The 25,159-nt window shown below is 44.9% G+C and overlaps 1 protein-coding gene across 1 annotated transcript in view; it reads left to right on the top strand.

Annotated features, from left to right (window-relative positions):
- Positions 1-9,843: 9,843 nt before the first annotated feature.
- Positions 9,844-25,159, top strand: part of LOC104984302 (phylloquinone omega-hydroxylase CYP4F2-like) — a 16,054-nt gene continuing 738 nt past the window's right edge. The window contains exons 1-12 of the mRNA XM_010833979.1: positions 9,844-9,880; positions 10,231-10,459; positions 12,358-12,502; positions 15,284-15,337; positions 15,430-15,557; positions 18,433-18,554; positions 19,408-19,678; positions 21,141-21,207; positions 21,373-21,502; positions 24,604-24,737; positions 24,833-24,897; positions 25,042-25,124. Of these exons, the coding sequence (XP_010832281.1) occupies positions 10,262-10,459; positions 12,358-12,502; positions 15,284-15,337; positions 15,430-15,557; positions 18,433-18,554; positions 19,408-19,678; positions 21,141-21,207; positions 21,373-21,502; positions 24,604-24,737; positions 24,833-24,897; positions 25,042-25,124 (1,397 nt within the window). The 5' untranslated portion in view covers positions 9,844-9,880; positions 10,231-10,261. The remainder of the gene's footprint in view (positions 9,881-10,230; positions 10,460-12,357; positions 12,503-15,283; positions 15,338-15,429; positions 15,558-18,432; positions 18,555-19,407; positions 19,679-21,140; positions 21,208-21,372; positions 21,503-24,603; positions 24,738-24,832; positions 24,898-25,041; positions 25,125-25,159) is intronic.

Here is a 25,159-nt window from a genome sequence, read left to right on the forward strand (position 1 = left end):
GGTGAAAAATTGAAAGCATTTCCCTTAAAGTCAGGAACAAGACAAGGGTGCCCACTCTCACCACTACTACTCAACATAGTTTTGGAAGTTTTGGCCACAGCAATCAGAGCAGAAAATGAAATAAAAGGAATCCAAATAGAAAAAGAAGAAGCAAAACTCTCACTGTTTGCAGATGACATGATCCTCTTCATAGAAAACCCTAAAGACTCCACCAGAAAATTACTAGAGCTAACCAATGAATATAGTAAAGTTGCAGGATATAAAATTAACATACAGAAATCCCTTGCATTCCTATACACTAACAATGAGAAAACAGAAAGAGAAATTAAGGAAACAATTCCATTCACCATTGCGACAAAAGAATAAAATACTTAGGGATATATCTACCTAAAGAAACAAAAGACCTATATATAGAAAACTATAAAACGCTGGTGGAAAAAATCAAAGAGGACACTAATAGATGGAGAAATATACTGTGTTCATGGATCGGCACAATCAATACAGTGAGAATGAGTACACTACCCAAAGCAATTTATAGATTCAATGCAATCCCTATCAAGCTACCAATGGTATTTTTCAGAGTACTAGAACAAATAATTTCACAATTTGTATGGAAATACAAAAAACCTCAAATAGCCAAAGCAATCTTGAGAAAGAAGAATGGAACTGGAGGAATCACCCTGCCTGACTTCAGACTCTACTGCAAAGCCACAGTCATCAAGACAGTATGGAGCTGGCACAAAGACAGAAATATAGATCAATGTAACAAAATAGAAAGCCCAGAGATAAAGCCACGCTCCTATGGACAACTTATCTTTGACAAAGGAGGCAAGAATATACAATGGAGAAAAGAAAATCTCTTTAACAAGTGGTGCTGGGAAAACTGATCAACCACTTTTAAAAGAATGAAACTAGAACACTTTCTAACACCATACACAAAAATAAACTCAAAATGGATTAAAGATCTAAATATAAGACCAGAAACTATAAAATTCCTAGAGGAGAACATAGGCAAAACACTCTCTGACATAAATCACACCAGGATCCTCTATGACCCACCTCCCGGAATATTGGAAATAAAAGCAAAAATAAACAAATGGGATCTAATTAAAATTAAAAGCTTCTGCACAACGAAGGAAATTATAAGTAAGGTGAAAAGACAGCCTTCAGAATGGGAGAAAATAATAGCAAATGAAGCAACTGACAAAGAATTAATCTCAAAAATATACAAGCAACTCCTGGAGCTCAACTCCAGAAAAATAAACGACCCAATCAAAAACTGGGCCAAAGAACTAAATAGACGTATCTCCAAAGAAAACATACAGATGGGTAACAAACACATGAAAAGATGCTCAACATCACTCATTATCACTCATAATTTGCATCAGAGAAATGCAAATCAAAACCACGATGAGGTACCATTTCACGCCAGTCAGAATGGCTGTTATCCAGAAGTCTACAAGCAATAAATGCTGGAAAGGGTGTGGAGAGAAGCCAACCCTCTTACACTGTTGGTGGGAATACAAACTAGTACAGCCACTATGGAGAACAATGTGGAGATTCCTTAAAAAACTGTAAATGAAACTGCCATATGACCCAGCAATCCCACTGCTGGGCATACACACCGAGAAAACCAGAATTGAAAGAGACACGTGTACCCTAATGTTCATCGCAGCACTGTTCATAATAGCCAGGACATGGAAGCAACCTAGATGTCCAACAGCAGACGAATGGATAAGAAAGCTGTGGTACGTATACACAATGGAGTATTACTCAGCCATTAAAAAGAATATATTTGAATCAGTTCTGATGAGGTGGATGAAACTGGAGCCTATTATACAGAGTGAAGTAAGCCATAAAGAAAAACACCAATACAGTATACTAACGCATATATATGGAATTTAGAAAGATGGTAACGATAACCCTGTATGCAAGACAGCAAAAGAGACACAGATGTATAGAAGTCTTTTGGACGCTATGGGAGAGAGCGAGGGTGGGATGATTTGGGAGAATGGCATTGAAACATATATAATATCATATATGAAATGAGTCGCTAGTCCAGGTTTGATGCATGATACAGGGTGCTCGGGGCTGGTGCACTGGGATGACTCCGAGGGATGGGATGGGGGTTCAGGATGGGGAACACATGTACACTCGTGGCAGATTCATGTCAATGTATGGCAAAACCAATACAATATTGTAAAGTAATTAGCATCCAATTAAAATAAATAAATTTATATTAAAAATAAATTTATATTAAAAAATAAATAAATAAATAAATGATTTAACTAAAATTCCCAGCTTTATTATGATATAATTGACACATAACATTTTGTCACTTTAAGCTGTACAACACAGTGATATAGTAGATATATAACTTTAAAGTGATGACCACATGATGTTAGTTACTACCTCTTACCCCATCACATACTTACATTTATTTTTTTCTGACCAGAATAGTTAAGATCCCCTCTCTCAAGGACATTCAAGCTTGTGACACAGTACCATGTAGTCACCATACTATACATTATATCCCCAGACTAGCTAACTTATAACTGAAAGGTTGCAGCCTTTGATCAGTAGCTCTTCATTTCTCAAACTCCCAGTTACCACTACTCTACTCGTAGTTTCCTTGAGCTTGTTTTTTTTTAGATTTGTTTAGATTTATAATACATATAAGTATTATCATACTACAGTTATCCCTCAGTACTTGGCAGGGGGCGGGGGGTGGCACGGGGAATGGAGGGATTGGTTCCAAGACTCCTTGTGACATCCAAATCTGGGCATGCTCAAGCCCTTCATGTAAAATGGTGTAGTATTTGCATATAACTCACACATAACCTCCTGTATACTTGAAATTATCTCTGAGTGAGTGAGTGAAGTTGCTCAGTCGTGTCCGACTCTTTGCAACCCCGTGGACTGTAGCCCGCCAGGCTCCTCTGTCCATGGGATTCTCCAGGCAAGAATACTGGAGTGGGTTGCCATTTCCTTCTCCAGGGCATCTTCCCAACTCAAGGATCGAACCTGGGTCTCCTGCATTGCAGGCAGACGCTTTATCCTCTGAGCCACCAGGGAAGCCCTCCTTGTAATGCCTTTTTGTTGTTGTTGTTGTTTAGTTGCTGAGTCATGTCCAACTCTTTTGTGACCCCATGGACTGTAGCCCACCAGGCTCCTCTGTCCATGGGATCCTCCAGGCGAGAATACTGGAGTGGATTTCCATTTCCTACTCCAGGGACCATCCCAACCCAGGGGTTGAATCCTTGTCTCCAGCATTAGTAGGCTGGTTCTTTACCACTGAGCTGCTAGAGAAGCCCCTTTGATGCCTAACACAATGTAAACAATATGTAAATATTTGCTGGTGCACAGCAGATTCAAGTTCTGCTTTTTGGAACTTTTTGAACTTCCCCTCCTCCCCCTGAACCTTTTTGGATTGGGATTGGCTGAATCTGCAAATGCAGAATCCCCAGATATGGAAGGCTAGCTATATTTATCTTTCTCTAACCTATTTCACTTAGCATAAGGCTGCCGAGTTTCAACCGTGTCGTCACAAACAGATTTTCCTTCTTTCTCCTGGCTGAATTATATTCCATTGTTTATTATCCATTCATCCACTGATATTGTGAGTAATGCTGCAATGAAGATCAGAATGCAGATATCTCTAGGAAATCCTGATTTCAATTTTGGTGGACCATATGGTAGCTTTATTTTTAATTTTTTGAGGAACCTCCATACCGTTTTCCATAGGTGTCCATGTCATTGAAAATTCTTATCATTAATGTCTGAGAGTTCTGGTTGTTCCCCATACTCACTGTCATCTGAAGGTGTCAGTTTCTCCCCAGCCATTCTTATGGGTATGCAATGATATATCACAGTGAATCTGGCTGCCAATGCAGGAGACGCAAGACACATGGGATGGATCCCAGGGTCTGGAAGATCCCCTGGAGTAGAAAACAGCAACTTACTCCAGTATTCTTGCCTGGAAAATTCCATACAGAGGAGCCTGGTGAGCTATAGACCATGGGGTTGAAAAGAGTCAGACACAACTGAGTGCCCACACACACACACAAAATAATTAATGATGGTGAACATTTTTCCATGTACCTATTTGCCATCCAAATACCTTCTGTGGTAAAGCATCTTTTCAAATCTTTTGCCCATTAATTTTCCTTGAATTATCTACCTTCCGATTATTGGATTTTACATAAGTCTTTTATAGGATATATGATTTGCATGTCTTTTTCCAAGTGTGTGCCTGGTCTTTATCTTATATTTCTTTCACAAAGCAAAATTTTTAAATGTTTATAAAGTGCAACTTACCATTTCCTTCTTTTTATAATGTATGCTGATGATGTTATATATAAGAATGTTTTGTTTAACTTATTGGCCCAAAGATTCTCTTCTAGTTTTTTCTTCTAAAAGTTTTATATTTTTACATTATTTAATTCCATGATTCACATTAAATTGAATTTTACATAAGGTATGACATATAAGTTGACTTTTTCATGTGAATGTTCAGTTTTTCCAGTACCACTTATTGCAAAGACTGTCTTTTGAGCTTTGACTTGCCTTGCTTTTTTTTTTTTTTTTTTTAAGTTATGGACTCTCTGTTCCATTCAATTGATTTATGTGTCTAGTCTTTGGCCAGTATCATCACCCAGTCATGATTACTGCTGTTTTATAATATGTCTTGAAAGGGGTTTTGTAAATCCTTCAACTTTATTTTTCTTTTTCAGAATAATTTTGGCTATTCTAGGTCCTTTGCATTTTCATGAAAATTTTATAATCATCTTATTTCTACAAAAATTCCTCCTGAGACTGTGATTTCTCAGAATTTGTAGATCACTTTTAGGAGACTTAAGATATTACCAATATTGAGTCTTCCAGTGCATGAACATTGTATATCTCCACTAATTTGGGTCTTGTATTTCTTTTATCAGCATCTTGAAGTTTTCATCCTGGAATTCATGCACATATTTTGTCAGATTTATACCTGAGTATTCCACTTTTTCCAGTTAATGATACTTGAGAAAAATGGCATTTGAAAACATTTTCCAATTGTTTATTGCTAGTGTACAGCAGAGTTGACAAATATTTTCTCTAGGGACCCATATAGTAAATATTTTAGTGCTTGTAGGCCATATTCAGTTACTCCTCCTCCCCTTCCTCCCCTCCTTTTACAATTCTTTTAAAATATAAAATGATTCTTTGCTTGTATATCTTACAAAAACAGGCCACAGGTCAGATATGGTCCGTAGACCATAGTTTGCTAACCGCTGGAATATAAAAATAAAATTAATTTTTTATATTGGTCATATATCCTGAAGTCTATTGCATCATTCCCAGTGGAATACAAATAATGCTATTATTACATCAATCTTTCAAAAAACACTTTGCTTCATCCCACTTTCCTACCAGTTAACACAGAGTTTCTTTTCCCCACCATGGAGCGAACCCCTTCAAAAAGTTATCTGTACATAAGTTTCAAATATTTCCTCTCCCACTACAAATGGATTTTGACTTTCCACTAAGGGCTGTGATGGTGAATGAATGAGAGAGAGGAGGAAGGGAGGCATGGGGTCATAAGCCTCCTGTTTAATTCTCAAGACACACTCAGTCCTGGTCCAGTGACTGGCTGCTGTGGGGTACACATTCCTCTGCGTGTGTTGGAGACTCATGCTAGAAGATTCAGAGACAACTAGCTCTAAGACATTCAGTCTCCATGAGTGTGTGTGGAACTCTGTGACGATGTGTGGGACTGTGTGTATGCCTAGGTGTCACTGGGTGGTGGTGTGTGTGACTGTATGTATGTAATTGTGTGCATGGGTACATGCATGAGTGTCATGTGCTTTGCACATGTGTGTGCACATGTGTACAAAAGTGTGTGTGTAAATGCAAGCACATGTGGGTACATGTCACTGTGTTTGTATGTGTCTATGTGCAGACAGTATGTATGCATATGTGATTGTTTATGTAACTGTGTACATGTTATATGTGTGTAAGGATGTGAGTGTATGTATCTTGAAGTCACTGAACCACTCTAACAGTCCACACCGCGTTATGTTCCTCACATCAACAGCTGTGGGAGGCCCCTACCTCTGTCCCCAGATCTCACCCATGCAGTACTGGAAGGACATTATGGAGAAATAACGCCCTTAAAAGCAACCCTGAATAAGGACTGGTGGGTGCATGTTCTCTTCTGTCCCCCATGGACTGAGACCCAGGTGCCCACAATGTGAGCTTTCTCACTGAAGCACCCTTTACCTGCTGCCTTCCCTTCACAGTCTCTCTTCCACAGTGCCCTACTGGCATTTCCTGGGATCACTTCCCAAAGAAGCAACTTGCATTAGAAGCCTTGCCTCAGCATCACCTCAAAACAAAGTATTTACACTTGAATTCTTTCATCAGGATCTACTTCCAGAGAATGCAAACTAACACACACACATAAGCTAACTCCTCCAAACACAACAGCCTATTATTATTCCCATTTTGCTGAGGAGGAATATGAGGCACAGAGAAGGCAAGTCGCTTTCTCAAGGCCACACAGCTAGAAAGGGACAATAGACCCTAGCATTAACCATGAGTCATCTGTTCTCAAGCAAGTGCTTGTACCTTTCATGGGAGTAAAGAACAGTGTACACTCATAGACTTCAAGAGAGCTGATGTCCATGCCAGTGGAGACCAAGGCTCATGGCTGGTGTCCGTGTCCTCCTTCTGTCATAAAATAAGTGAAAAAAAGGCAATTATTCAGGCTTAGTGATGACTGTGAGCCTGAAAGTGTTGTTATTAGCAGTTAACTCACTTCAATTTATTTGAGTTTCACATTTGATTTTATTTGTAATTACCCTCAATTTTGGGGTTAGAAATTGAGGCACAGAAAGGTAAAGAGACCTGCCCAGATTCACTTAGTGGGGCCTGATTTGGCACCTGAAGTCCTAGTTCTCAATCTCAATTCTCTCTGGTTTCTACAGATCCCATGTATTGCTTGCTGCCACCTGGTTGGCATAGCACTAAGCAAGCAGTCAGCATGGTATTATGTGCAATGCTATGAATTTTTCCTTTTAAAAATATGATTTGTAATTACATAGATTACTGATCATAATGAAAAATGGTTTGCAGTCTTCATCTAAGAAAAGGGAACAATTGATTAAATGTAGACATTTAACAGAATCATTGTTCCTCCTATTCCACCATCCCATTCCAGGTGTCGGGTATAATTTTTCAACATTTTCCATGCCTACGCAAACACAGACACTCACATGACTGGGTTACTGAGGTGTCCTATCCTTTTGGTCAACATAATAGTCGGGTTCTGGCAGAGACCTCAAATGAGCTACATAAGAGTTGATTTAAGTAGGGGCTGTTTACAAAGTATGAGCTCTACAAACAAGGACTATTGCATGTCATTGGTTCTACAAGCATTAAGGCATTAATTGAGGAATTAAGGACTGTCTTTCCCATACTCTCCTGCTCAGCAGCTCCTCTAGGAGTCCCATCCTTCAAGTTTTCTGTCCACCTGAGACCACACCTCAGAGCAATTCTGGACAGGATCAAGAGAGGGCCAGGAGGAGATGGTATATCCATTGGAGATCCACTGGGCGGTGCATTCTGAATATGGTTGTATGATCCATCAATGTGGTGATACAAGGACCTCAAGATATCTCCCCACAGGGGTCACCATATTGCCTGAGATTCCACCACTGTAAATGTCCCTAGATTAACCGAGCACTGTCCCTTACAAATAGGAGTAGAGCAGCATGGCAGAGGGGAAAGGCGTAGGCTTGGGGATAGGGCAAACATAGATTCCTTCCAGCTCAACAACTTAAGCTAGAGGCTTGCCTTCTTTGAGCCTCAGTTTGCTCTTCCTTTAAATAGGTATCATTCCTCCTGCTATCCTTTGGGTCTCCTGCCTGATTAGCAATGTGTTGGCCAGGAGCACTGAGGGAAGGAGGAAGTATTATCTTGTTGCAGAACATCTGACACACAATAGGTATACTTTATGTAGAACACCTCTCTCACAGAGAGAGTATAGTACTGTACTCTCTATAGTACAGCAGAGAGTACTGTACTGTATTTTATGTACAGTACCTGGCACACAGTAGGCATACTTCATGAATACCCAGGACACAGTACATGTACTTTGTGCAGTATGTTGGCAACTCAGTAGGCGTGCTTTATGGAGAACACCTGGGATACAGGAGAAATGATTTGTTTAGAGTATCCAGCATACAGTAGGCACACTTTATGTAGAGTATCTGACATACAGCAGGCATATTTACATAAAGCACCAAGCACACAGTTGGTGCTCTTAACACAGAGTACTTTGCACATAGCAAGGATGCTTTATATAGAGCACCTGGCACTGAGTAGGAAGCCTTCTGGAGAGCATCCAATACACAGTAGGCATGCTCCATTTGCAACAGCTGGCACAGAGTGAACCAGATTTGTGAAGAGTACTTGGCATGCAGTAGATAGGGAGGGGATAAAATCAGTCCTAAAGGAAATCAACCCTGAATATTCATTGGGAGGACTGATGCTGAAGCTAAAGCTCCAATACTTTGGCCACCTGATGTGAAAAGCCGATTCACTGGAAAAGACCCTGATATTGGGAAAGATTGACAGCAAGAGGAGAAGCAGGCAACAGAGGATAAGATGGTTGGATGGCATCACTGACTCCGTGGACATCAGTTTGAGCAAACTCAGGGAGATAGTGAAGGACAGGGAAGCCTGGTGTGTTGCAGTTGATGGGGTTGCAGAGAGTCGGACACAACTTGACCACTGAACAACAGCAAGATGCGTTTTATGTCAGCACCTGATACATAGTAGGCGTGCTTTATGTAGAGTTCCTGGCTCACTACAGGCATGCTTTCTGAGGTACCTGGCACACAGTTTTTACATACAGCTCTCTACACAGAAGAGGAATATCTGTGTGGAATATTGGCACAGAGAAGCGTGAGTACTAGGTGACAGGCCTTTTCCTTCATTCCATCTTTTTGGGGGGATCCTGATCTTCCCATCTTATTGTGAGACTCTCCTTGGTTCCTCTCTCAGGCTCTCATCCAACATCCCACTTTGCCACATGGGAAGACTGAGCCCAGGGAAGGTCAGCACAGCCCACAGTCAGAGTGAGGCTGCCCACTCAGAATCTCCCAACTCTGTCCTGCCCTGAGCGGATCTTGTTCTCTATAAGCCCCTTGCAGCCTTATCCTCAAGCCTCCAAGTGCCCTCTTCTGGCTGCGGGCTTTTTATCCCATGAGTCCAGTGCAGGTAATGCTCTTCCAGGCTGGTTTCTCTGCTCCTGTTCCCAGAAATCATCTCTCAAACAAGGCTTCGGGCTGTTTGGAGGAAGGGCTTGAATACCTTTCCAGGCTGTGACCCAGATGGTAGAAACTTCATGTCTCTGAGCTTATTGATTCTGTGCTGAGACATGGTGCATGAAGCCCTCCTGGCCCATGCATGGAGCAGAGCCCCAGACATGTTTTGGGATAAGGCTAGGGCCAGGTCCTACTTACCTGGCACCTGAATATACATTCTTCTACCTGCTGTACCTTGACCCTGGAAGGGCAGGGCTCATTGTAAACTGGGAAGCCAAGAGTCACCTTTGCCCCAGTGTGCCCACATAGGACATATTGAGTCCTGAGGACTCAGTGTCAACAATGCGTGATTCTGAGCTGGTTCACAAGCTGCTTTCAATAGCGCTGTGCTCCCCCTCCCCCCACCTTCTATGTGGGCAGCTGCCAGGTAAGGAGGAAGTAAGTAGGCTCCAGGGATTGGCTGGCTTAGCCTGGCCCCTGGCAGCTTCCCATAGGTTCCGGGGCCAAATAAAGCCATCCCGGGAGGAGAGGAGAGGAATTTGTGTGAGACAAGCCGCTCTTGACAGAAGGTGCCAGGCTGGGGGTCAACAGGCTGGGGGTCCTGGCCCAGGGTGGGGAAGGCTGCTACCCAAGGCAGGGTGGCTCCAGGGAAAGAACTGGCCAGGGAGATGAGGGAATACCAGTGGGTAACTAACACACATTCTTTGTGCGTGTTTGTATGTGTCTTTCTGTCTGTATTTCCCTATTCCTCTGAATTTTTGTGTTTCTCCCTCCCCTCTCCCAGTCCCTGTCTGCCTGTCTCTGAGCCCTTCTTGCCCATCCCAGCACTCCCCATCCCTGTCCTTCACTCCCTTGCTCCTCTCCCTCTATTTGTCTTTGCCTCACAACTCACCATCACTGCCTCTTCCTTCATCCTCAGGATTCAGCCTCCACTCTGACTGCCCCACAGGATGCTGGAGCTGAGCCTGTCCTGGCTGGGACTCGGGCCAGTGGCAGCCTCCCCGTGGCTGCTGCTGCTGTTCACTGGGGCCTCCTGGCTCCTGGCCCGCATTCTGGCCTGGACCTACACCTTCTACAACAACTCTCGTCGCCTCCAGTGTTTCCCACAGCCCCCAAAACGCAACTGGTTCTTGGGTCACCTAGGCCTGGTGAGTGTGGGCAGGAGCATGGGTCTGGGGGATCAGGGTGGATGGACTTCCTGAGGGTCAGGAATGGGGTTCAAGTTTGGACTGGGATCTAGGACAACAGAGAAGCCAGGGAGGCCGGGGAGCCCCTCTTCCCTCACTCATTCATTTCCCTGCTCTGCCATTAGGACCTTCCCCACGTCCTGTCCTTCCAACCCTAGCCTGTTTTAGGGTCCATCTGCTGCATGCCTTGCACACATTATGAATCTCTGAGGCCGGGCTGCACAGAACCTGGTTCCCTGGCCTCTCCAGTTTCCATGGTGGCCTGGAGGTCCTCAAGGGTGCTGTCCAGGGTCTGCTCTGCATGTGGCCCCTTTCCTGTGTCTTTTCACTCTGGGTCACAGCTTCCTCACAGGAAATAGATATCACTTCCCTATTCCCACCTACAGGAGAAAAGCTCCCACCCTCTCCCATTCCCAGGACCCCTTCCTCTAATCTTACACCCCACCCTTCCCCCAAGATGTCCCATTAGGCCCCTCTCCCCATCTGGATAAACTTAGCTACTCACTTCCGCTTTCAGAGCCTTCTTAGACTTACCCCTCCTCCACACCCACCTATCTTGTGACTAGACTTGGACCTTTGACTTGGTCCTAGTCACAATTAATTAAACAGTTAATCACCCAAGTACTTATTAACACATCCCAGTTTGATGATCGTTCTGGGGAGGAGACACTACAGTGCCCTGTCCAGGGCTGGCACAACGTAAGCACTCTAAATATTTGATGACCCTGGTGATGAATGTGACATCACCTCCCTCAGTCAAGATCAAATGGATGGGCATCCAGCTCCCCGCATTTCCCAGGCAGCTTCCCTCTCCTGCCTGGGACAAGAACTAAACTTGGGGAAGGACTTATAACAACTACTGTTCATTAAGGCAAAATTCACAATAATGGTATCCAAGGCTCATTGTGAAGATTTGCTGAGATTTGGGGTCTTAAAATGGTCTCAGCAGGTCCTGCAGGCAGCAGGAATGTTACAAAGTGACCTCAGTTCTGCCTTCCCCACAGGGCTTGGCTGTGGGGGCCATTCTTGTTTATACTTCCTTCCTCCAGCCCCTCTTGATATGCGACCTCGGCTGAGTCACACTCCCTCTCTGGACCAATCTCATCTAGTGCTTTGAATCCTCACCTTAGGTGCTTGGGGAGACGGGAGCAATGCACAAAAGTGAAAATGATGTCATCTGCCTAGAGCACCTGGGGTATTTGTCAGGTTTGAATGGAGCATTGTGAGGGAAGGGTGCTTCACCAGGAGAAAATCCACACTTCTTCCCCTTTGAGGGGATGTGGCCTCCATTTCTTCATTTGTAAGTGGCACAGTTGAAAGCGTTGTCCATACAAATAGACAGGATGTGCTCTGCACAGAGACTGACCATTGCGGGAGTTCCTAGGTCACAGTTCCTCGCTGATTAAAAGGCAGAGTTCATGTCTGTCCCTGGGGTCAGCCAGGGCTAGAAGGTCCCAGATCTGCAGATCCTTTGCTATGCAAGGAAGCAGAGGCCATGTGGACTGGCCCAGAGATAAAAGGATGTGGGACCAAAACCCAGGGAGAAGTCTGAGGCCACTCTGACATCCACAAACCTCCCCCAAAAGGATTTCCTCCTGTGGCCACCCCTGGTGGACAACTCCCAGGAGGACCAGAAAAATTTGCATTCTCAAGCCAAGGTCCACCTCCCTGTGGGCACAGAGCCTGTCTTCTCCCTGTGCCCTGGCATAGACCTTTGGGACTTGGAGAGCCTCCAGGTCCCTCCCTCCCCCAGAGGGAAGGAGGAAGCAGAGATTCCCTCCATCTGTGCAGGATCCCACACTCCGTCCACTGCAGTGGACTCTCCTTCTGCAGAGTGATGACCCTTACCTTGCTTACAGGTCCCCCCCACGGAGCAGGGCATGAGCAAATTAACTGAGCTGGTGGCCAAATACTCCCAAGGATTTAGGATCTGGATGGGTCCCATCACCCCCATCATCGTTTTCTGCCACCCTGACTTGATCCGGATCATCGCCAATGCTTCAGGTACTCAGGCAGAGCTTGTGGTGATGGGTGCCATGGCACACTTCAGGGCTTCCAGCCCCTCCCTGCCAAGCTTCCATGTGGTCCCTACAGGACCCCAACCCCCCTCCCCTCCTCTCTCTGCCATCTTCTTCTTTCCTTCATGTATTCATCATCCCAATCTCATAGCCTCCTCCCTCCTCCCTTCTCCTATTGCCATTTACACCCCACCCTGCTGTCCTAGGTGAAAGACACCCCCAAACATAAAGCCTCAGATTAGGGCAGAGAGATCCATGACCTGGTGTGGTCAGAAATTGGCCAGAGGGAGATGAGCTGCGCAAACGCAGAGAAGAAGCAAGGTTCTCTGCTGGGGGAGGCTGGAAGGCTTCCTGAGGAGGAGTTGCTGAAACTGGATCTGGAAATTTTTTTAAATTTTAAAGCAGAGGATAGAATTATGCAGTGGGCATCCATAACATTCCAGGCCCCCTGCCAGGCATGTCCTCAGTCCCACCCATCCCCAGATCGAGAGCAATGTGGCCGGTGGCTGGTAGAAGATCTGGGTTGCTATTTCCATGGCTATTTACTTCTCTGGTGGGTCAGTTTCTTTGAGCCTGTTCTTTGTTCTTGAACACTTCTAGTTCAGTGTCCTCCTTCTCCAGTCCCCAGGAATCTCCCTGAGGAAACTTCACCCAACCCTTGCTTCCTTCCCTTGCCTTCTGCCCCTCCCATACACAGATCAGGCAAGCAGGGCAACAAGCAGCATGTGTCAGAGACCTGGGTTCAGACACCAGAATGCTGGGTGAACCTGGGAAGGGCCCATCCTCTCTCTGCCTGCTAAATTCTCCTTTAGCTGGTAATGATGGAAATGCAACTCTACATAATCTACCAAGAGAAAGAGAATCAACTGGTTGTAAAATCCCAGGTGGGTGTCTTCAAGCCCAGGTGGACGCAGGGCTTAAACAGTCCATCAGAGATAGACAATCTGAAGACAAAGAAATCTGTCTCCATCGTTTAGTTCTGTGTTTATCTGTGACAGTATCACTCTCATCCTGGTACAGATGAACCCATGAAGCTCAACCTTCATGGAACAGTTAGCTCATTCACAACACTTCCAGGAAAAGATACAGGGTTCCCTTTAATTTCTTTTGCCTGGGTCATAGGACCAATTCCTGCATCCCTGAAACTCTGAATTCCATGTCTTGGGGGCACAGGGTCCTCTGAGCTATTGTTTTGGAGCTAAGAATGCAGGCCCTGGATTAAACAGTCCTGGACTAGTGTCTCAGATTTCTTATCTGTAAGAATGTGAGTAAGTGACGCCATCACTCAGAGCCTCAGTTCTTATCTGGAATAAGGGAATGGAAGAGAAATCAGGGGCACATGGTGTTTGGGGTCCGAACAGGGAAAGGCCATTTCTTTCCCCACACCCAAGGGACCCCAACTGTCATATATGGAGGATAAGGGGAAGGAGCCTTGCAGGAGGCTGAGGACTAAGGAGTTGCTGTTAAAGGCGGTGCATAGGCTCAAGTCAGGATCACTTTCCTACAAGTTCTTCCCTCTGGCAGCCTAGAAGAGTGTGAATTGGGTCCTATTTGTTCCTCTCCAGATTCAGAGCTCAGAGGACGTTCTCCGGTACACACAGGGCCTGGCCAGCACCTATGGGGATATGTCCTGCTGGTGGGTGGGGCCCTGGCATGCAGTCATCCACACCTTCCACCCCACCTGCATCAAGCCTGTGCGCTTTGCTCCAGGTAGACATGCCCTTGACCACAGCTTGCCCCCTGTCATAGGCTCTGTGTGCAAGTGACCAGGATGCAAGCAAGGGGGCATGGCAAAGATGCCACTGTCTCCCATTGCAGAATCCCACCTGCCTGACCTCCGGGCATGTCTGTGCAATGTCTGCTGAATGGCCACATCTGGTCATGTTTATATTTCTACTTTGATTCTGGTTGCAGCTGATATGTGTTATACCTGGTGACACTTGCTGTATTTTATAACTGAGCTCAGAGATTGTCTCAGTCACCTCTGGGGCTCAGCTATGGCCAAAGACATTTGAGGCATCTTGGAGTCTCTCTGGTTCTCGTCTGTGATGCCATTAGAGACTCTCTGGTTCTCCTGCTGGTCACTCCTGGGGTACATTTCGGATTTATCTGCAGTCTGGGACTCAAAGCCACTCTGAGGAATGCCTGAGACCTTATGTGAGTCTTGTCTGATGCACGTCTTAGGGCGGGTCTGGGTCTCACCTGGTTCAGGTCTGTATCATCAGTGTATTCAGGTTCTGTCTGGAGCCTGCCCGGGCCACACTCAGATCAGGTCAGATGGTCTTCAGGTCCATGGCAGAGCTGTTGTGTCCTGTCAGGTTGCGTCACACATGTTGGGGCCATGTCAGGGCATGTTAACACATGGGGCCATGTCAGACGTCTCTGCGGGGGGCGGTCACTGCTGGGGCAAGTGTGGTGTCCTTGGTCCCCATAATGATGTTTTGTAGAGTGCTGGGTTATGCTTGGGTGTTCAGAAGATGCCATGTCAAGGAATGCTGGGCACGTTGTGTCATGTTGGGATGTATCTAAGCACATACAGTCATGTCTGTGGGCTCTGCCTTTGCTCTGTTCTGTGCTGTAGCCTGGTCTGGTTCCGCCCTCCCCTCACACCACTTCCACATTTCCTGTGCTCTTGGCCCCATTCTGCTATGGATGGCTTGGAGGGCGAATGCAGATTTCTGGTTAGGATTCTCCACTCCCCACCAAAAGCCCCTTCCCTCCCCTCTCTCCTTGGGGAGAGGACCCTAATGGTCCTCATTCATGTCAGCTGCCGTCGCACCAAAGGACGTGATCTTCTATGAAGTTCTAAAGCCCTGGCTAGGTGAGTAACTGTTCACAAAGGGGGCTGGGGACATCCCTGGGGACCCAGGGGAAGGTCTTCCTTTGCTTACTCCCTGTGGCTGTCTCTGCTAGGGGATGGGCTCCTGCTGAGTGCTGGTGACAAGTGGAGCAGGCACCGTCGCATGCTGACACCTGCCTTCCGCTTCAACATACTGAAGCCCTATATGAAGATTTTCACCAAGAGCACAGACATCATGCACGTGAGTCTCTTAAACCCAGGGTTCCAGCTGGAGTCTGGGGGACATGGAGACTCATAGACATCTTATTTATAATTCTGGCTCTTCTAAGTGGCTTTGAGTCTATTGTTCTTCCTTTCTGAGCCTCAGTTGCTTTGGCTATAAAATTAGCATAATGTGATCCCTGCTCTCAGTCAGTAGAGCTAACATATTGGAACCAGATCCCTGGCACACAGTAGGTGCTCAGAAGGCATTAGTTTCTATTCTACCTTGACAGAAGCCTTGGAATCTTGAGACATGTTTCATAATAATAATGAATATTAGACTAGTTCTTTCTAAATAATAAATCACTTGAAAACAAGAAGGATTTTAGTATTGACAGCAAAGGTCAGCCCAGGTGGCTCCGCAGTAAAGAATCCTCCTGCCAGTGCAGTAGCCACAGGAGACACAGGTTTGATCCCTAGGAAGATCCCCTGGAGGAGGAAAGGGCAACCCACTCCCATATTCTTTTGGGGATAATCCCTTAGATGGAGGAGCCTGGGGTCACAGAGAGTTGGATATGACTGTGCACACAGGCACACTGACAGCAAATCTATGAGTCAGTTGCTTGGTTCTTCTAGATGGAGATGGGGTCACTCATGTATCTGTGATCAGCTATGGGTCTGATAGTGTTGCGCTGCATCCTGCAGGCCTGCAAGCCACAGAACTGAAGAAGGAGCTGGAGTAAGAAACAGAGACATCCGTGTTTTAATGGATACAGGGATCTTGCATGTCTGAAGCAAGGTCCTGGAGTGATACCCCACCATGTGCAGCAGACAGCAGGAAGGGCAAGGCAGAAGTCTTCCCTACCAGGGTGGGGAGTGGGATGTAACCAGTTGTGGGGGAATTGATGTCAGGTTGTTTAATAAGTTACCAAGAAAACTAGTAGAGGAGCCCACCCCCTCACTACCGCTTTAATAAACTATTATGATGGAGATGCTTTGATATAAAGATGAGAACAATCACCATCTGAGGCTGAAGACAAGTATGTAGAATTTACTCATTAGGCTCCATGATTAAGAGGAAGGTCTGTCATGTGAATAGGGTGTAGGTGAAGCAGGGACTGGTCAAGCATGGGATGTACAGAGAACAAGAGGACAGCTGTGTTGGGTGGCCTGACCATACAGGTAGGAAGCATTGCTGGTCTGGGTCAGTCCTGTCACAGGTTTGAAGCTTGGTTGGCTACAAGCTGATCCAGGATGATCTCAGCTGTGGTAACTAGACTTCCTTTCATGTGATTCTCTCCCTTCAAAGGGCATCTCAGACTGGTTCAAATGGCAGAGGCAGGATTTGAGAAGACTGAGAGGAAGCTGCAATGTGCCTTGGGGTCTAGGTTTGGGTTGGTCATCTCATCATTTTCACCACAGTCTATTGGCCAAAGCAAGTCCAAGGCAAGCTCAGGATCAAAAGATGCTGAAACAGGCTCCACCTCCAAGTAGAGTTACTGAAAAATTACATTGCAAAAAGTTTGGATACATACATAAGGAAGTGAAGAATTAGAGGTCAGGCTTTTGTGAAGTGCCTGTAATTTTTCCATACTTGCAAGCTGACAAGTGAGCTTATTACTGTTTTATGGATTCTGCCGGAATATGTGAGACTCCTGGGTCATAGACAAAGGTTAGCCCAGCAAACAACATGTGCTGCTTGTTGGTTTGCATTCTTCATCCAAGTCACCGAATCTCATGCAAGTGACACAGGTGGGCTTCTATAGATGCCTGCTCATGTAGTATGTTTTATCACAGGGGAGGGAGTACTAGGTTTAGGGACTCTACGACTTTTATAGCAATTAGAAGCAATCCTAATATTTGTCCAGGAGGAGTCACTACCTCACTTCTCAAGGCTGTCTGCTACAAACACAACTCTGAGAAATGGGCCAGGTAAAGAACATCAGGGCCTTCCAATTTTTTGGCCTACCCAGAAAAAATGTGTGTGGGTACTCTGGGCCCACAAAGGATTAACTCTTCTAACATAAAAGGAACATTTTCCTAATCGATTTATAACAATGAAGATGATAAAACCTAACATTTGTTGTTGTTGGTTGGTCAGTCATTAAGTCCTGTCTGACTCTTTGCAATCCCGTGGATTACAACACACCAGGCTTCCCTGTCCTTTGCTAGCTCCCAGAGTTTTCTCAAACTCATGTCCATTGAGTCAGTGATGTCATCTATCCATCTCATTCTCTGTCACCCCCTTCTGCTCATGCCCTCAATCTCTCCAAGCATCAGGGACTTTTCCAATGAATCTGCTCTTCACATCAGGTGGCCAAAGTATTGGAGCTTAAGCTTCAGCATCAGTCCTTCCAGTGAATATTCAGAGTTGATTTCCTTTAGGATTGGTTGGTTTGATCTCCTTGCTGTCCAAGTGATTCTCAAGAGTCTTCTCCAGCACCAAAATTTGAAGCATCAATTCTTCAGTGCTCAGCCTTCTTTATGGTCCACCTCTCACAGCCATACATGATTACTGGAAAAGCTATAGCTTTGACTATAAGCACTTTTGTAGGCAAGATGATGTCTCTGCTTTTTAATACACTGTCTAGGTTTGCCATAGCTTTTCTTTCAAGAAGCGTCTTTTAATTTCATGGCTGCTGTCACTGAATAACAATTGTTAGCACTTAACTTTATTTAAAGTTGACCAATGATACATAAGTATAGAGCACAGAGCCAGGATTCACAAACCCAGATCTCCTGGCTCCCAGCCATGGAGTTTATATACTAATAGTAACACAAGCCCAGTCCTCCCTGGGGCTGGGTGCCTGGGACCAGGAGACAAAGTCTGGGGGAGTGCATCTTGGTGTTTGGGATTAGGGAGGGGCACCAGGGAGGCAATTCTCAGCTTCAGCTGTGTCCTCTTCTCTGTTCAGGCCAAGTGGCAGCGCCTGATCAAGGAGGGCCACACCCATCTGGACATGTTTGAACACATCAGCCTCATGACCCTGGACAGTCTGCAGAAATGCATCTTCAGTTACGACAGCAATTGCCAGGAGTGAGTCTCAGCCCAGGGCCTGGGAATGTAGACCCACTAGAGTAGATGAGGGAGGGAGGGTAATCAGAAGAGTCTTCCCGGAGGAGGTGAGTCAGAGCTGGACATTGAAGGACAGAGAAGGGAAAGAGAAGGAGCTATTCCTGCAAGTAGGTAGAACTGTTTGATAAAGGGCAGGAGGTTATAATGAACAAAGTGTGTGCAATAGTGATGAGACACTTCGGAAATAAGGTTGGAGGAGTGAGCAGGTTATATCTTAAGGGCATTTGAAGCCAGACAAAGAGGATATGAACTTTATCCTGAGGTTTCCAGGAAGCTATGAAAAGTGCTTCAGAAGATGAGAGTCATGGTCAAATCTGGACTCTAACATCTGACTCAAGAGAAGACTGACCATAATGTAGACCCTGGATGGTGTTGACAATGGATCTAAGAATAGGGAAGTGAACGAAAGTGAAAGTGAAGTCGCTCAGTCGTGTCTGGTTCTCTGTGACCCCATGAACTCCTCTGTCCATGGGATTTTCCAGGCAAGAGTACTGGAGTAGGGTGCCATTTCCTTCTCCAATTGACCCTCTAGCAGAAGATCTGAGCTGAGTGGACAGTTTTGGAGCAAAAGGGCAGATACTGGGTAAGAGAGAGAGGAGAAGCTGTGCTCTGGCTGCCTGGGGTATGGAGGCAGCTCACAGAGATGGGAAGTGGATTGAGAGAGTCTGGAGCATGACTCTCATGGCTCATCACCATACTGGATCTATGGGCCCACCTGTTCTTGGAGCCTCAGTTTCCTGAAGGGAGGTAGCCTTCGGTTTCTGAGTTTCAGGTGTTTTAAGTTCTTGCATCCCTTCATGCTCTTATTCTACAGGAAGCCCAGTGACTATATCGCTGCCATCTTGGAGCTCAGTGCCCTTGTTGCAAAACGACACCAGGAGATTTTTTTGCACATGGACTTCCTGTACTACCTCACCCCAGATGGGCGGCGCTTCCGCAGGGCCTGCCGCCTGGTGCACGACTTCACAGATGCCGTCATCCAGGAGCGGCACCGCACCCTCCCCAGTGAGAGTATTGATGACTTCCTCAAGGCCAAAGCGAAGACCAAGACTTTAGACTTCATTGATGTGCTCCTGTTGACCAAGGTGGGCTCCTCTGTTCAAGAAGTAGAATGGACCTTGGGAACTTGATTTGATCAAAGAACTTGGACTGGATGCAGAGGGCACTGGGGAGCCATGTGAGATGCTCATGGAAGGGAGGGGTGGGTTAGGATAAGTTTTAAAGATGACCAATATGGAATACTGCCTGCAGGAGGGCTGCTAAATCTGAAATTTTGTAAGGGGCCTGAGATTTCACTCTACTTCCAAGTTAATAAGACAGGATATGTGCATATACATGTGTGAGCTCAGTCATGTCTGACTCTGTGACCTCGTGGATTGTAGCCCACCCTCGTGCTCTGTCCATGGGATTTTACAGGCAAGAATGCTAGATTGGCTTGCCATTTCTTCCTCTAGGGGACCTTCCCAAGCCAGGGATCAAACCCATGTTTCCTTGTATCTCCTTCATTGGCAAGCAGATTCTTTACCACTGAGCTACCTGGGAAGTCTCACATGTCTGTATACTTGCATACATATATACACATGTATGTATATATACAGAACCCTAGATAAGAGCAACCTATGTATTATTTATAGCAGTAACAGTAGTCAGAGTAGAATTGTAGCCTTGGTTCCCCATCCCCAAATTCCTTTGAGGGCACCATGATGCTTCTATCTTTACATGCAGCCATGCTCTCATGGAGGGGAAGTACTGCCAAGTGTTGAATTCTAGAACTCTTTTTTTTTTTTTTTTTTGACCACCCCATTTGGCATGCTGGATCTTAGTTCCCCAACCAGAAATGGAACCTGTGTCCCCTGCAGTGAAAGTGTGGAGTCTTAACCATCAGACTGCCACTGACATTCTGAATTTTAGAACTTATGCAAGATATATGCTCCCTTCTTCCATACAAGGGTGGTCAGGGAGAGGGAAAGAGAGAAAGAAAAGAAGAAGGGAGCAGTGAGAAGGGGAGGAGGGGAGACAAGAGGAGAAGATATGAAACAATATGAGACAAGAGTAGAAAAGACAGACAATGTTCTGGAGTTTAAACAAATCCTCACTGGAAAGAAATTGAAGTCTATAGATCTACAGGTTTATAACCCATTCCTTATCTTTAGGGGAGAAAAGGAATCTCTGAATTTATTGGGTTGCCAAAAACCCAAACAAGCTTTCTGTCCAACCCAATACTATCATACAAAGTGAGCAAATGGCATTGGGGCAATGTTCAATCTCTAGTTTCTAAGTTTCCATTCAGTCATTCTTTAACCCAGGTTGCATCATGTACAAACATGAAAATATTTATGGATCTTTGATTCCATTCACCAGGGACAATTTAAGAGGCAAAGTGGTCAAGAGGAAATCTGTGTGGTGGGTCCTCTAGTGATAGTGTCCAGGAGTTCAAGGTGGCCTTGGGTTTCTAGATGGATGATGGAGATGTTCAAAGACTGTCTCAGGTTAGACTCAGGTGCCTTCAAAGCTGGTGTGATTCTGGGGATCTTGCTTTCTCTCCAGGATGAAGATGGGAAGGGATTGTCAGATGAAGATATCCGAGCTGAAGCTGACACCTTCATGTTTGAAGGTGAGGGTCCCAGTGTAGGACTACAGGAGGAGAAAGAACTTGCTGAATGGACCCTGGGCCACCCTATCCCTCCCTATCCTCTCCATGGGCCTTAATTCGAGGGAGCTGTCCATGCTCTGGTGCTGAAGTAGCCCAGAGACCCAAGCCTTTCTGAATGCTTCTCAGGCCATGATACCACAGCCAGTGGTCTCTCCTGGATTCTGTACAACCTTGCCAAGCACCAAGAATACCAGGAGCGCTGCCGGCAGGAGGTGCAAGAGCTCCTGAAGGATCGTGAGCCTAAAAACATTGAATGGTAAGTCCAAGTCTCCTGGTCTATTTCTGAGCCCCTCTCATTGGTTCTGTTGAGAAGAGATGGTTGGTTGGTTCTGGCATTATTGCTTAGTAGGAATATGATCAGAGACTTGGCAGGATCTAGTACTAGAATACTTAAAAAATAACTATTAGGCAAACTGTGAGGAAGGGAAATGAGTGCTATTGGGCCACAGCTGTTGTGTTTTGTGGTTATCCAATTTTGAATAAGTTAACTGTATCACCTGCTAAGAATTTTAATTCAATTCAGTTTAGTCACTCAGTCATGTCCTACTATTTGTGACCCCATGGATTGCAGCACACCAGGTTTTCCTGTCCAGAACCAACTGACAGAACTTGCTCAAACTCACATCCATTGAGTCAGTGATGCCATCCAACCATATCATCCTCTGTCATCCCCTTCTCCTCCTGCCTTCAATCTTGCCCAGCATCAGGGTCTTTTCCAATGAGTCAGTTCTTCACATCAGATGGCCAAAGTATTGGAGTTTCAGCTTTAGCATCAGTCCCTCCAATGAATATTAGGACTGATTTCCTTTAGGATTGACTGGTTGGATCTCCTTTCAGTCCAAGGGACTCTCAAGAGTCTTCTCCAACATTACAGTTCAAAAGCATCGATTTTTTGGCCCTCTGCTTTCTTTATAGTCCAACTCTCACATCTATACTTGACTACTGGAAAAACCATAGCATTGACTAGATGGACCATTGTTGGTGAAGCAATGTCTCTGCTTTTTAATGTGCTGTCTAGATTGGTCATAGCTTTTTTTCCCCAAGGAGCAAGCATCTTTTAATTTCATGGCTGTAGTCACCATCTGCAGTGATTTTGGAGCCCCAAAAATAGTCTCTCACTGTTTCCATTGTTTTCCTATCTATTTGCCATGAAGTGATGGGACCAGAGGCCATGATCTTAGTTTTCTGAATGTTGAGTTTTAAGCCAGCTTTTTCACTCTCCTCTTTCACTTTCAACAAGGGGCTTTTTAGTTCTTCTTCACTTTCTGTCATAAGGGTGATGTCATCTGCATATCTGAGGTTATTGATATTTCTCCTGGCAATCTTGATTCCAGCTTGTGCTTCATCCTGCCCATCATTTCACATGATGTACTCTGCATATAAGCTAAATAAGCAGGGTGACAATATACAGCCTTGACGTACTCCTTTCCCAATTTGGAACCAGTCTGTTGTTCCGTGTCCGGTTCTAACTGTTGCTTCTTGACCCATATATAGATTTCTCAGGAGGCAGGTCAGGTGGTCTGGTATTCCCATCTCTTTAAGAATTTTCCACAGTTTGTTGTGATCCACACAGTCAAAGGCTTTGGCATAGTCAATAAAGCAGAAATAGATGTTTTTCTGGAACTCTCTGGCTTTCTTGATGATTCAACCAATGTTGGCAATTTGCTCTCTGGTTTCTCTGCCTTTTCTAAATCCAGCTTGAACATCTGGAAGTTCTCAGTTCACGTACTGTTGAAGCCTGGCTTGGAGAATTTTGAGCATTACTTTACTAGCATGTGAAATGAGTGTAATTGTGTGGTAGTTTGAACATTCTTTGGCATTGCCTTTCTTTGGAATTAGAATGAAAACTGACCTTTTGCAGTCCTTTGGCCTCTGCTGAGTTTTCCAAATTTGCTGGCCTATTGAGTGCAGCACTTTCACAGCATCATCTTTTAGGATTTGAAATAGCTCAACTGGAATTCCATCACCTCCACTAGCTTTGTTTGTTGTGATGCTTCCTAAGGCTCACCTGGCTTCGCATTCCAGGATGTCTGGCTCTAGGTGAGTGATCACACCATCGTGGTACCTGGGTCATGGACATCTTTTTGGTATAGTTTTTCTGTGTATTCTTGCCACCTCTTCTTAATATCTTCTGCTTCTGTTAGGTCCATACCATTTCTATCCTTTATTGTGTCCATCTTTTCATGAAATGTTCCCTTAGTATCTCTAATTTTCTTGAAGAGATCTCTAGTCTTTCCCATTCTATTGTTTTCATCTATTTCTTTGCATTAATCACTGAGGAAGGCTTTCTTATCTCTCTGCTATTCTTTGGAACTCTGCATTCAGATGCTTATATCTTTCCTTTTCTCCTTTGCCTTTAGCTTCTCTTCTTTTCTCAGCTATTTGTAAGGCTTCCTCAAACAACCATTTTGCCTTTTTGGATTTCTTTTTCTTGGGGATGGTCTTGATCACTGCCTCCTGTACAATGTCATGAACCTCTGTCCATAGTTCTTCAGGCACTCTGTCTATCAGATCTAATCCCTTGAGTCTATGTTAAGAATTTAATATACACTATTGATACTATGTATAAAATAGATAACTAATAAGAACCTACTGTATAGCATAGGGAAACTATTCAATGCTCTGTGGTGACAGAATGGGAAGAAAATAAAAAATGAGGCGATACATGTAGCTGATTCACTTTCCTGTACAGTAGAAATAAATAAAATGTTGTAAACCAACTATACTCCAATAAAAGTTTTTTACAAAGGAATTTAAATCACCACCCAAAATGAAGGGGATTAAAGAAAAATAATTCAGTCCCCTTACTGGATCTTCAGTGTCTATAAAAGTTTTCCAGTGAATTCTCTTGTTTACTAAGTATAAAATCACTGTCTGCCAAAAATTACATATTCACCCCACATTTTGAATGGCATTATGCTCCTTTTTCACATCTAATTGCATTAGCTAGTGTCTCTAGTGCTATAATAAATAAGAGTAAACATTGAATCTGATCTTTTACTCATTTGCCTTTTGACTTTGCTGTCTTGCCATAAATAATATTTTATTTTTATACAAATTTGTAAACTTATGGTTGGCTTTTCCATGTTTTGCTTTAAAAGGTGCTAAAAATACCTCACTAAACTTCTTCTGGTACTTCTATGACATTGCTTTTTTTTTTTTTCTTTATTTTTAAGAACCATTATTTTGATGTATGATGGACAAAGAAAAAGCTGTACATAAGAAATGTATACAACCTAATGTGTTTGGAGATATTTAAACCAACAATCCAATTTTGTTCTAGGCAGAGAGGGTCTTATGGGGCACAAGGAGGGCTCTATTTTTGCTCACTGGATAATTGTCATGGGGTTTCCTCAGGGACGACCTGGCCCAGTTGCCCTTCCTAACCATGTGCATCAAGGAGAGTCTGCGATTGCACCCCCCAGTCTCGGTCATCTCCCGCCGCTGTACCCAGGACACTGTACTTCCAGATGGCCGGGTCATCCCCAAAGGTGCCCACAATGACTAGGAGAGGAGGTTCCTGGTGAGAAAGAGGGGCCAATCGGGCAGGTGGGACCTAGACCTGACTGCCCCTCCTCTTCCACAGGTGTTATCTGCCTCATCAGCATTTTCGGGACCCACCACAACCCATCTGTGTGGCCAGATCCTGAGGTGATACCTCCCCCAACCCCCACCTCCCTTATCCTTATCCACTCCCCTCAGGGGACCCAGGGTTCTGACTTCTGGCAAATCAGCCATCACCTCCCCCTACTATACAAACACCTGCCAAGTAGCCCTGTCTTGTCTTGCCCCCAGGTCTTTGATCCCTTCCGCTTCGACCCAGAAAACATCAAAGGGAGGTCACCTGTGGCTTTTGTTCCCTTCTCCGCGGGGCCCAGGTGAAGACAGCGGCCATCTGAGATGGGGGCGGGGG

Source organism: Bison bison, unplaced genomic scaffold, assembly GCF_000754665.1.
Source record: "Bison bison bison isolate TAMUID 2011002044 unplaced genomic scaffold, Bison_UMD1.0 scf7180017863978, whole genome shotgun sequence".
NCBI classification, from domain to species: domain Eukaryota; kingdom Metazoa; phylum Chordata; class Mammalia; order Artiodactyla; family Bovidae; genus Bison; species Bison bison.